The 13,675-nt window shown below is 42.0% G+C and overlaps 1 protein-coding gene across 4 annotated transcripts in view; it reads left to right on the top strand.

Moving 5' to 3' along the window:
- Window positions 1–13,675, top strand: part of vps13b (vacuolar protein sorting 13 homolog B) — a 977,967-nt gene that overhangs the window by 786,923 nt on the left and 177,369 nt on the right. For all 4 annotated transcript variants that reach the window (XR_015757055.1, XM_043687669.2, XM_043687667.2 and 1 more), the window contains exons 34-35: window positions 1,157–1,850; window positions 10,534–10,671. Coding sequence is in view for 3 of the 4 variants with exons in the window: in XM_043687669.2 (XP_043543604.2) it covers window positions 1,157–1,850; window positions 10,534–10,671 (832 nt within the window). In the remaining variant the exon portion in view is untranslated. The remainder of the gene's footprint in view (window positions 1–1,156; window positions 1,851–10,533; window positions 10,672–13,675) is intronic.

The following is a 13,675-nucleotide window of genomic DNA, read 5'->3' as shown; positions in this document are numbered from 1 at the left end:
AACTGCTTGAAGCGAAGTGTTTGTTTCTGTGCTGTATGACTAACAATTAAAACCTGATGGAATGAGAGTGCAAACCTTTAAAGATCAGTGGCAGAGTAATTGACAGAAAGCAATTAATAATTATCACCAGATTCAAAGGATGTTCAGACTGGAATGGACAAGTCTTAATTTTCCGTAATTTATTTCTCATGCAAAATGTTATCACTGTATACGATTCAATGCAACTCTTCAGTGGTGAAGACAATGAGACCAACTTTTATGAAGTTAAGAGTGGGACAGTGCAACTCAGCCTCCAAGATCAGGATATCTCAGTTGATCCACATGCCAAGTAGCATGAGGTTGCTGAAACAATTGCACATAAATAAAAGTGAGTGCCATTGACCTCACTGTTACTTTGTGGAAAGAATCTGGGCTGACATTTTTGGAAAACTTTTTTTTAGTTCATTCATGCAATGTCGGTTTCACTGGCAAAGCCTAATTTTCATCCCTAATTGTCCTGGAGAAGACGCTGGTGAGTTGCTACCTTGCACTGTCATAGTCCTTGGGGTGTAGGAATACAAACTGTGCTGTTTGGGAAGAACTTTGGGCGGCATGGTGGCACAGTGGTTAGCACTGCTGCCTCACAGCGCCAGAGACCCGGGTTCAATTCCCACTTCAGGCAACTGTGTGGAGTTTGCACATTCTCCCTGTGTCTGCGTGGGTTTCCTCCGGGTGCTCCGGTTTCCTCCCACAGTCCAAAAACGTGCAGGTTAGGTGAAGTGGCCATGCTAAATTGACCGTAGTGTTAGGTGTAGGGGAATGGGTCTGGATGGGTTGCTCTTCGGAGGGTCGGTGTGGACTTGTTGGGCCAAAGGGCCTGTTTCCACACTGTAAAGTAATCAAATCTAATCAAACTATGACCCAGAAATACTAATGGAATGGTAATGTATTTCCAAATCAAGGTGGTGAGTGGCTTGGAGGAGAACTTGCAGATGGTAGTGTATAGGCTGCCCTTTTCCTTTTGGATGGTCAAGGTCATAGGTTTAAATGGTGCTATCAGAGGAACCTTGGTTGATAAACATGGTACACGACTGCCTTTGTTGCTATGTCTGCTCTTAGTTGTAAGAAACTCCATAATTCTGTTTATAAACGCGACCCTCCCAACTTATCATTGCAGATTTGTCAAAAGGAACAGCATAAGACCACCCCTCCAGAAGGAACCCCAATGGATGCATCGTCACGCCACAGTGGAGCTCAGGACAGTGGTATTGGGAGTGACAGTGCACGAATTCGGATTGTTCAAATTGAGCAGCAGAGTGGAACTAGTCATCATCGCCTTGCAAGGCCTTCCCGCCAGTCCTCCATTGTGAAAAATTTGAATTTTATCCCATTTGATATGTTTATCACAGCCAGCCGTATCTCATTAATGACCTATTCAACAGCAGGTAGTTCCAAATCACGGTCCCAGCAAGAAAGCCAAAGCCAGAAGGTGAGCGACAAACTTGGCAGGAGTACGTTAAACCGGAAAAGTATGGAGATTGATGGCGTGTCAGAGAATAAATTAGGCCAGCTAACAGCTGAGGATCTTCTGAATAGTAACGCTCCGTTGAGCGTAGGGAAGGTGACCAGTCACTTGTCACTAGAGAGCCTCCACACCCCAAGCAGATCATCAGCTCGACAGGCTCTTGGTGTTACTGTCGTCCGGCAACCAGGCCGCAGAGGAACACATGATCTTCAGGTCGAGCCTTTCGTGTACTTAGTGATAGTCCAACCTTCTTTGTTATTGAGTTGTCATCACCGGAAGCAGATGGTGGATCTATCATTCTTTGATGCCACATTGAAAGCTGTCCCTCCAGACTACAAGTGTATGGGTAAGAACATTTCTCAGCTTCCAATCTCATATGATGCCATGAATTATTGTCTACATGGATTTTAGTAAGGCTCTTGACAAAGTCTCACTTGGCAGACTGGTCAAAAAAATCGTCCATGCAATACAGGGCAGTGTGTCAAATTAAATCCAAACTTGGCTTTGTAACAGGAAACAAAGGTTAATGGTCAAGGCTGCCCTTGCGAATGGAAAGCTGTTTCATGTCATGTTCAACAGGACTCAGTGTTGGGATGCCGCTGTTTGTTTTATATATTAATGATTTGGACGTGAATGTGAGCGTCTCACTTGGAAAGTTTGCAGACTACACAAAAATTGGCTATGTAACAAGCAGTGCAGAGGATACCTGTAAGCTCCAAAATGATATATGTGGCTTGGTGGTGGGGAAGGAAAATGGCAGGTGGAGTTAGACTCTGGTAAGTGTGAGGTAGTGCCTTTGGGGAGGTCAAATGAAATGCACAATAAACAGAAAAATACCAAGAGGATAGATGAAGTGAGAGATCTTGGTATGCCCTGAAGATGGAAATACAGATAGATAAGGTTGTAAAGAAGGTATATGGAATGCATTCATTCATTAGCAGAGGTATAGAATACAAAAATAGGGTTATAATGATGAAACTGTATAAGACTCTGGTGAAACCATATCTGGAGTATTGTATGCAGTTCTGGTCACCACATTACAGGAACGATGTTATTGCTCTGGAGAGAATGCAACGAAATGATGCCAGGGCTGCAGATCTGTAGCAATGAGGAGGGTTTGGAGAGGTTGGGTTGATCTCCTTGGAACAGAGAAGGCTGAGGGGCAAGGTGGTTGAGGTATACAGAATTCTGAGGGGTAGGGATGGAGCAGACAGGAGGAACCTATCTTTGGCAGAGAGTCAAAAACCAGGTGTCATGGATTCAAGCTAAGTGGCAGAAGGGTTAGAGAGGACATGAGGAAAGCCTTTTCTATGCCGTGGGTGATGGATGTTTGGGGAGGCAGAGACCCTAAACTCTTTCAAAAAGTCACTGGATTTGTGCTTTATGTGCTGTAAACTGCAGGGTTATGGGCCATGTGAGGGAAGATGGGATTAGTGAGGGAAGATGGGATCAGAAAAGGCATCTGGCTGTCTTTGGGTCAGCATGGACAAAATGGGTCAAATGGCCCCCTTCTGCACTCAATCATTTCTATGGTTCTGTGGTATTGCTTTTTGATTTGATATGTTACATTTTCATTTTTGAGTTTTCTCCCTCTCACTCACTTCTGCCGCTCTTGACTAATACAAACAAAAAGGCTGAGAGTGAATTTAATTGATGTGTACAAAATAATGAGGGGCCTAGAGAGAATGGCTAGAAAAGACCTATTGTCCTTGACAGGGAAATCAGGAAGCAGGGGCCATAGATTTAAAGTAATTGGTGGAAAGACTAGGGGAGTTGAGAAATGTTTTCACCCAAAAGTTGAAGTGACTGTGGAACTTATTGCCCAAAAAGTGTTGCAGAACAGAAATCCTGATTCCATTTGCAGAGTTTGTGATATTCTTTTGAGGTGCTGCAACCTGGAGGATACATTTTTTTTTATTATTATTCATTCACGCAGTGTAGCCTTCCCTGTCAAAGCCATCATTTATTCCTAATTGCCCCTGATTTGCCATTTTGAATTGTGGCACTGCTTGAAATGTGTGCACATCCTGTTAAAAAGGGAGTTCCAGAATTTTGGACTAGTAACAGTGAATGGACTGTGTGGTCATGCTTTCATGCATTTACTTCCCTTGTCCTTCTATTTGATACAGGTTGCAGACTGCAAGGTGCTCTCAGAGGTGCCTGAGTTACTACAGTGCACATTTTAAATGGTACATATTTTTAACAGAATAAGTGGCGAAGGGAGTGAATGTTGAAGGTGTTAGGTGGAATGCTACTCAAATGAACTGCTTTGTCTTATATTAACTTCAAGGTTCTAGAGTTTTGTTGGAGCTGCAGCCATCCAGGCAAGTAGAACTTATTCCATCATGCTCATCACAAAGTACGGGGGAGTCAATTATCTTTCAAAGAATTCTCTGGCCTGCTCTTGTAGCCGCAATATTTATATGACTAGTCCAATTCAGTTTTTTGTCAATAATGACCCTCCAGTTTGTTTATAGTGCATGTAGTTTGTCATAATGCCATTGAATGGCAAGGGGCAATGATTCGATTTTATTCTGTTGAGGGGCATTTGTGCGATGTGAATGTTACTGGTTGTTAACCCAATCCTGGATGTTGTCCAGGTCTTACAGCATATGGACACCAACTGCTACAATATCTGAGGACATGCAAATGTTACACAATCATCAATGAACATTCTACTTTTGTCCACTTGATGAAGAATAGGTGATGAAGCAGCTGAAGATGATCAGGCCTCGGACATTACTCTGAAGAACTCAGACACAGATGTCTTTGAACTGAGATGATTGACCTCTCACAGCCACAACTGTCTTCCCTTGTTCTCTCTCTTGAAATCCTTTAAAATTACAATTTCACAGTTACAATTGAATTGAATTGAATTGAACTTATTATCATGTGTACCAAGGCACAGTGAAAAGCTTTGTCTTGTGAGCAATACAGGCAGATCAAGTAGTTAAGTAGCATAGATAGTAAATAATAGGTAAACAGCGGCAAAAACAAAAACACAGGTACAGGCGAATGTTAAGTTTTTGTGAGTCCATTCAGTATTCTAACAACAGTCGGGTAGAAACTATTTTGAAACTGGCTGGTGCGTGTGTTCAAGCTTCTGTACCTTCTCCCCGATGGTAGAGGTTGTAGAAAAACATTGCCAGGGTGGGATGGATCTTTGAGAATGCTGGTGGCCTTTCCTTGACAGAGGGCCTGGTAGATGGATTCTATAGATGGGAGGTTGGCCTTTGTGATTGTCCAGGCAGAATTCACCACTGTCTGTAACCGTCTCCAATCTTGAATGGTACAGTTGCCATTCCAGGGGTAGTGATACATCCAGACAGAATGCTCTCGATGGTGCACCTATAAAAGTTGGCAAGGGTATTCGTCGTCATGCCAAATTTCCTCAGCTGCCTGAGAAAGAATAGATGTTGTTGGACCTTTGTAACCAGTGCGTCCATATGAAGACTCCAACAAAGCTTGTTGTGGATGATCACTCCCAGAGCTTGACATTCTCCACTTGTTCCACCTCTGTGCTGTTGATGTGTAGGGGGGCATGAGTAACATCCCGCCGAAAGTAATTTGAAGCCACAATAAACTTTCTAATGTCTTCACTGGGTAACTGATCCCTTATTGCACACCAAACTGTTTCTGCAGTCTCCTGAGGCTCAGGATTGTAGTGCTGTTCAAGCTTCCACAACATTTATGACTTCAGTGTATGTGTTACTATGGCAGGAGTGAGGAAGTTCCTGAATGCTTTATACATTTCTCTATGGTATAATGTGAGCCTTCCCCACTGTACCGCCTGTAAGGCAAGCATATATTTTATTGGATATGGAAACCAAAACTGCAGATCATTCTCCAAATAGTGTGTCACAAAAGCCTCATAAATTGTCGTGAGCAACTAGCAGGACTTAATTTTAGTTTTGCCGTTGTTTGGCCCTACCAGAATCTAAGGAATTTTTGAAGAACATAGCAATGCTTCCACTGACTCTGTAGATATTTCTTTTAATAAACAAAGATTCAGACTATCTAGTCTGAGGATTTGTCAGCCTTTAAGTCCAATAGTTTTCCAAGCATTGTTTCCCTAGTGATGGTGATTGTTTTAAGTTCCTCCGTTCCTCCCTTCACTTTTTGATTTTCAAGTACCTTTGGAAAGTTGTCAGAGTTTTCTACAATGAGATTGTCACGACATGCCTATTCAATGCCTCTGCCAATCCCTTGTTTTCGGTTTGAAGTTTCAAGCTGTGGTGAAAGGAAATTCCTTCTGGACCATGAGCAGTGCTAGAAAAGTACCTGTTCCACTCATTCTTTCTTGCCTCGCATTAACAGCTGTGTTTCCCCAAGCATTATGTTCGAAACTGAATTGAGATCCAGTGTGCACGGCCTTATTTAAATTTGGGACCTGCTCCCAGAGAGTTGGTTTGTCTACCATTTTCCAGTCCATCTCTTCAAAAATTGAAAGTGGCCATGGTACAGACAGTTAGGAAGAACTTTGCAATTTGATGAAGGCAGACACGGCACTAAGATCAGACAGATAAGTCACTATTTACGATGCATGCAAGTTTCCTGGCACTTTGACAAACTCTTTTATTCAAGCAAGTGAGAATCCCACTCGTTGAAGTCATGTGCCCATAAAAGATCCCCTTAGGGGAAGCATTGTCATTAGCTGAATCCTGGAGCTGGGCTGTGCAAACATTGCTTCTGTTTCCCAAGCTTTTTTTGATCAGTGGTGTGTTATGTGGGCCAGCAAGAATTTGCCAACTTATTGAGCATAACCCACAGGAGGTTTGAACACTGCTGCTTTATAGAGTCATTGCACTGAAGGTAGTCATTAATCCCACTGTGCTTACGCTGACAGAGGGTTTGTTTCTATTCACTCATGGGACGTGGGCATCACTGGATGAGCCAGTTTTCAGAGCCCAGCCCTAGTTGCCTTTGAGAAAGTGGTGATGAACCACTGCAGTCCATTTGATATGTATGCACAATGCCATTAGAGATGGACTACTTGGATTTTCACCAAGCAACACTGGAGGAAAGATGATATATTTCCAAGTTGGTGCTAAGTGAATTGGAGGCGATATTCAGGGGGTGATGTTTCCATATATCTGTTGCCCTTGTCCTTCCAGATGTCAGGGGTCGTACGTTTGCTGTCTATGGAGTCTTGGAAAATTTCTGCACTGCATCTTGTGGATAGTACCCATCACTACTACTGAGAATTGGTTGTGAAAAGAGTGGATAATTGTGAATATGGTGCCAGTCAAGTGGACTGCTTTGTCTGGGTGGTGTCAACCTTCTTGAGTGTTTGTTGAAGCTGCAGCCATCCAGGCATTGGGGGAGTATTCCACTGTACTCCTGATTAGAACTTTGTAAATGGACAGGTTTTGGGGAGTCAGAAGGTGAGTTTCTCATGACAGTATTCCTAGCCTCTGACCTGCTCTTGTAGCCACAGTATTTATACTGCAGACGTTTCGTCCCCTGTCTAGGTGACATCCTCAGTGCTTGGGAGCCTCCTGTGAAGCGCTTCTGTGATCTTTCCTCCAGCATTTGTAGTGGTTTGAATCTGCCGCTTCCGATTCAATCAACAAGCACATCGACCTGGACCCAATATACCGATCACTGCAACGGACAGCTGGAACTGACAACCGGAAGCGGCAGATTCAAACCACTACAAATGCTGGAGGAAAGATCACAGAAGCGCTTCAGAAGAGGCTCCCAAGCACTGAGGATGTCGCCTAGACGGGAATGAAACGTCTGCAACACAAATTCCCAGCTCGGTGAACAGAACCACAACAACGAGCACCCGAGCTACAAATCTTCTCACAGACTTTGAACAGTATTTATACGGCCAGTTCAGTTTCTGGTCACCGGTAACCTCAATAATGTTGATAGTGGAGGATTCAGTCATGGTAACACCACTGAATTTCAAAGGGTGATGCTTAGATTGTTTCTTACTGGACATGGTCATTATCTGGCACTTACATGACACTTGCTATTTGTTACCCCAAGCCCGGATAACAACCACATCTTGTTGTGTTTGAACGTGAATTGCATTAATATCTGAGGAGTCATGAATGGTGCTGAATATTATGCAATCATCAGCAAATATCCCCCACTTCTGATCGAGAGAAGGTCATTGATGAAACAGTTGAAGATACCAATAGACTGATCTGGCTACCTGGCTGACCCAGATATAACTGTCTACCTCTGGAATCATTATCCATAATACAACAATAGCCTCTGCACATCTGCTGCAGAGACACCTCATGTCTGTCAGCTAGCTCCTGACAGGCCACAGGAGACATCTGTGTATGTGTATGATCTCACCAGTCTGTGGATGAGGGAACTGGGGAGGCATAAGTGGAACCTATGGCAGACAAATTGGACCTTCTTCCAGATACTAAATGGCTGCAGATGTGTACAGTCGGGGCAGGTGATGTCAGCTGATTGTGACGATGTATTGCGGCCTGGAGGTCATGGAGGTCAGTCATTCTCAGTGCTGGGAGAACATTGCTGGAGTATCCTCGGACTAACCAAGTTCTACTACTTCATCAATGAAACTCTCTTTATCTTAAGGTCATAAGTGGGCACGTGTGCTGATGATCGCACAACATACAGCACCATTCTCAACTTGTCAGATACTGAGGCAGTCGATAGCCAAATGCAGGAAGATCTGAGCTATATCCAGGATTGGACTGACAAATACCAAGTAACTTCCAGATCTGCTGAGCAATAACCACCTAAAACAAGGTAGAATCTGACCATCTTCTCATTATTATTCAATGATATTACCATCTTTGAATCTCATACTATCACCAATCTCTGGGTTATCAATGGCTAGAAACTGAACTGGGCCAGTCATAAATACAAAAGCAGGATAGAGGCTGAAATGGGTTGCTCTTATATTGTCTGTCCAGAGTGTGACCACCACTTACAAAGTGCAATTCAAGACAGTGATGAAATACTGTATATGCGTATTTCGCTACTGTGTGGTATAACCTATTGGCCCTGAAATGCAATGCAAGAATGAGAAACAACTGCATGTTGTTTTACAAGCCGTCTAAATAACTGTCAAGTGGAAAGCTGTAGCGATATCTGATTTCACAAAAGACTCAGATGATTTCAAAATGCATCTAAATTATGAATGGAACTAAATATAGCTTGAAATTTGCATTCAGTGTATAATTTACAACTGGGCCGAATTGTGAGAGAAGCAAAGAGAGAGTATAAAATGAGATTAGCAGCTAATATGAAAGAGAATCTATCGGAATGGTAAGAATAAAAGGTGGTAGAAGGAGGGAGTGGACCCAGATGGGATTTAAAAGGGGGTTTGTGCATGGAAGGATTGAACACTGCACAGGCAGTAAATGAGCGTCTTGTAAAAGGCTTTGCCAGCAAAGTAGATGCTCAGAATTTTAGGGTGAGACAAGTTGTTATGACATTTGATATGCTAAAAATTAGGAGGAAGTTTCAGAAAGGCTGGTTATATTTTAAAGTTGAAGTGTTACTAGGACCATCGACTATAAGAAAAATAATGGTAAAATAAATTCTACAGGTACTGCGCATGATTTCTTTATCCTTCTTTGATACTTGGGCAGTGTCTAAAAGGATTAGATAGAGTAAAGGCAGAGAGGATATTCCCGATAACTGAGGAATCCTGACAAGGGGTCACAGTTTATGGATGCGGGATAAGTCATTTAGGATCGAGAGCATGGGCCATTTCTACACCCAGAGATGGTGAGCCTGTTGAATCCTCTGCGACAGAAAGTAGTTGAGACCAAAGCACAGGATATTTTCAAGAAGGAGTTTGATGTATTAAGGGATAAAAGGGAAGAAAGCAGGAGCATGGCAGTAAGTTGGATGATCAATCATGATCATATTGAATGGCGGTGCAGACCTAAAGAACCAAATGGCCTACTCCTGCTCCGACTTTCTATGTTTGGAAAGGATATAGTGGAAAATGGGGAAACAGGTAATCCCTAGGTTGTAAACGAGTTCTATTCTTGAATCCATTCGCAAATTGATTTGTTTGCAAGCTGATTTCTTCACAAATCAGAACACAATGCAGGACAACAAACTACAGCCGTCATAAGGGCAGGAAGTGTTTGTATATGAGGTCTTTAAACTTACACCCTGTATGGGATTGCGTTTGTAAGCATGAGTGTTTATAAGCTGGATGTGCATAAATTGGGGGTCCCCTGTACTTTGCATCATGTTATGGTTAAGAGAGAATTCAAATTGGTCAGAGACTGCAAATCAATGTGAGGTGAGTGTCCACAGTTTAGCATCTTAAAGTGTGCATGAGAATGTTCATCCTAGAGAAGTGTGAAATGAAAAAGATATTTGTTTCTGTGTTGGAAATGCTGCTCATAAAGGATAAACAAAAGTTAGTAATGAAGTGGACTTACCGATTTTCTCAATAATTGAGAAGTGTTCATATATCTGGAGACATTTGCCAGTGCTGTTATATATAGTCATGCATTAATTCTTGTGATAATGGGGAAAATATTTTGCCATTTAACATAGTTGCACTGTCACTTTACAGTTTGGTTTCAGATTAATATTGCAGAGTCTTTGGTAACCCTGGGTAGAGGGATCAAACTGGTGGTCACAGCAATGATAATACATTGGCAGCCTTTTTGAAGGTTCTGGTATTAATTTGCCTGTTCTCACTTTGAGAATGGATTAAAAAAATACATTGGACTGAATAAGAGAGTTCTATTACTCAAATACTCAAAACACCTGATGAGGAAAAATTGGGCTAGTTTGTAATGAATTAATAGAATATTTAGGATTAGCATAACCCAAACAGTCGTGATGTTGTGTAATTTGACATGAGCCCTCATATTTCATATTAAAACTTGGAGCGTCAGCAGAAGAGCTTTGCACAAGGAAATTTATTTTCACTTGGCTAAGTATTGTATCTGCTATTTAAACAACTTGACAAATTTGGCACTTAATTTGGCAAAGCCTGTTGCTCCATCTTTCACAAAAGAAGTGAGAAGAGTGATGTAATATGTGGTTTCATTTTATTTTTATTGTAGATCCTGGGAAGACTCTTCCAGAAGCTCTAGACTACAGTGTGTTCTGGTTGCAGACTGTTGCAGGTGACGTTGACCTGAAAGCTGGCATTCCCCCTCCTCTCATCTCTTTTCAAATCAAAGACTTCCTCAATGGGCCAGGTAAGAGCACAAGCTTTCCGTGCTTTCAGGTGAGCTGATAGTTTGATCTAAATCACTAGGAAGAATAAATAATATGAAACCGATTACCAACAGTGAAGTCCCGGAGCTGTTCGCTAAATTACAGCTTTTGCTTTACTCCTAAAGCTTGAATGTGTGGTCTGTTAATAAAAAATGCAACTGAAATGATTCTTGAGTGGAACTGCACTCTCCATCCTATTGCACTGGGTTTTATGTGCGAGCTAGAACAGTAATTCTCAAAGGATTGAGCGAAGATTTAAAATTTACTCAAGTAAACTAGACGTTGTAAACAATTTGTCAATTGGCAGAGGAAAGAGATAAACAGATGCGAGTTAGCAGAAACTTAATCTCATAATTCCAGCATACAGGAAGCCCAGCAGTCATTTTGCATTACGAAAAGCTGAGTTCAATGATAGTAAGTAGCTAGACACCGAAACCACTAATGAACGGGTAATGGCAGGATATGGTAATGCACTCAATACCACATGAAGGGGCAATTTTTCCATACATTTGGCAAAAGAAGTAAGCATATATTTTTTCCAGATTGAAGTAACAGGATACTAGTGTTAGTGAGTACATGTTATAGTTCCTGCAGGAAATGGTGCTTACAACACCCAGACCCGGACGATAAGAATGTAATGGTGTATATTGTACGGGAAAGGCCAATTACTGACATTTCTGCGCGGGTTATAAATCGGTGATGTAAGCCCGTCCATCATTCTGCTGGGCTTCAAATGCCTGTAGTTTAAGGTTCTCCATGGCTCACTTTAGTTTATTACTAGCTTGAGAGACATAGCTTTATATAGGTCTTCAGAAAATAGCAATAAAACATGACGTTGGCATCCTGTACACTTTAAAAAAATAGTAGCATTGTATTACCATTCTTGCTACATCCAAACTGTTACACATAACATAATTCAACTAACAGTTCTGCTGCCTGTTTCCCCTGGTGCTGTATAAACTTGCTTGAGATTGATTGGTCCCCTTCCACCCGTCCCACACTGGTTCAGGATACCAAATAAGTATTTCTTCAAGAGATTCCTGAATTTAGCAAAGGATATAATTCCTTCCATTAACAAGGTCATTGGTTTCCTGCAAACCTGCAGAATAATGTGACCAGAAATCCACTGGAGCAATAGCTCCGACAGGTGATAGATTAGTTGGAACAAATTGGAACGATTATGACCTGGCGTTCCTGGTTTCCATCAAGCCTTTTTTTTTGATGGGGCGGTGGTAGGGGGGAAATGTCGTCATTTTTGCACAGTGGTCGGCCCAGCAGAGTGCCTGTAACAGGTTAATTTGAATCATATGAAGTGTCACTGGCCTCAGCTGACACAAGCTTCATTCCATGTGTGAAACTGTAATAAATCCATTCCCAACTGAGGTAAATCCCCCACGAGCGGGTGAACTAATCCAGGCAAGATACTGGCATGCTCGACCTCCATAATTTGATGCAGGGCGACCCTGAACTCATTGCAAAGAAAAGAAACACCATAGTGAAGCAGCATTGGATTATTTGTACACTGAACCTTCACAGGTCATCCAGTTCCGTTGTGCACTACAGATATAGCAACAGATAAATTTAAGAATTTGCCCAGTTGATCTCCTGTGGTGTAATTGTTTGGAATAATCATCTTGAGAGTTAGCAAGTGGGAAAGTGGGATTTGTCAGAATATTTCAATGTATTTGCGCATGTTTTTTAACAAAAGATAGCATTCGATTTTTTTAAACAATGTATTTTTTTGCATCCAGAGACAGTGGTTGATGAGTAAGTGGTGTCTCTGTTTCGGAACACAAAATGAAATCTTCGAACAAAAATATATTTGTGATCCACATCAACAACTTGAATATATGTGGCACAGTTAATACAATTAAAGCACCCACGGCACTTGGAAGGAGTTATCAAACAAAACATCATACCTAGTCACATAGCGAAAACATGGTGCTGCTTTTGTTTTTAATGTGTAACAGTAATTTTGAAAAGAATTATTTTCATCTAAATTGAGGTGAGTTCTACTGTGCGTGGAGAGTTAACTTCCCTGAAATTGATATTGGATCAGGCTCCGATATCATCCTGGCTTTCCTCAGGGTGGATACCAGGTCTAGCAGGACACCCTGTCTCTTGCTGTGGCAGGAAACCAATTCAAAAGGCATAAAAGATTTTTTTTAGTCGTGAACAGCTCCCAGTACTGTGTCCCCACCTTCCGAATAGCCAAGGCGAGTTCACAGTGTGAAGAGCTTCTTCAGTGACTAGCTGTGAGGTTCTCCAACTGTGAGCATTAAGCAGCTGCTGATCAAAGCGTTCCCACTCCGAGAGTGCTTTTGGTGCTAACTTCATTTGTCTTGCATTTCGCACAAGTTCAGTTGCCAATGCTTATTGCCAGCCTTTTACTCTGGGAAGTCAAGTACATAATTGAGGTTGACCATTCTGTGGCTCTTTTGGAGAGCTGCACTGTCAGACGTTCCCATCTTTCAGGGGTGGCATTGAACTGACCCCCCCACCTGCTCTCCTCAAATGGAAGTAAACAATCTCATGGCCCTACTTCAACAAAAAGGGAGGGGAATGTTCAATGTCCTAACCAATAATTCTTCTTCAACTGACACCATAATAAAAGGTTTTATTAGCCTTTGTCTGATTGTTGTTTGTAGGACCTTGCTGTGACTAAATTGGTTGATGCATTCCCAACATTGATAATGCTATAATGGCACTTGATTAGCTGTAAAGTGCTTTGGGATACTTTAGGGCTGCCCTGATTATTTCTGCTGTGCAATCTTGTCAGTGTGAAACGCACCTAACTTTGAGAGGTTACTCATGACAGGTAATGCTTAGTTGTGTAAAGGACCGCCAAAGTTGTGAATATGGCAAGGCAAAGAGGCCAGATCTGCAAACTTTGTGGGACACAGGAATAGGAATCTCTGGCCCATTGCTGGGGTGTTTTGGCATTCAATCCCATGCTGGTCGACATGACTGCAAGAAAAATAGCCC

Source organism: Chiloscyllium plagiosum, unplaced genomic scaffold (genome assembly GCF_037043375.1).
Source record: "Chiloscyllium plagiosum isolate Xiang-an unplaced genomic scaffold, Cpla_swu_hap1 HiC_scaffold_4, whole genome shotgun sequence".
NCBI classification, from domain to species: Eukaryota; Metazoa; Chordata; class Chondrichthyes; order Orectolobiformes; family Hemiscylliidae; genus Chiloscyllium; species Chiloscyllium plagiosum.
The sequence above is the reverse complement of the archived record's forward strand: the minus strand, read 5'-3'. Positions and strand labels throughout refer to the sequence as shown.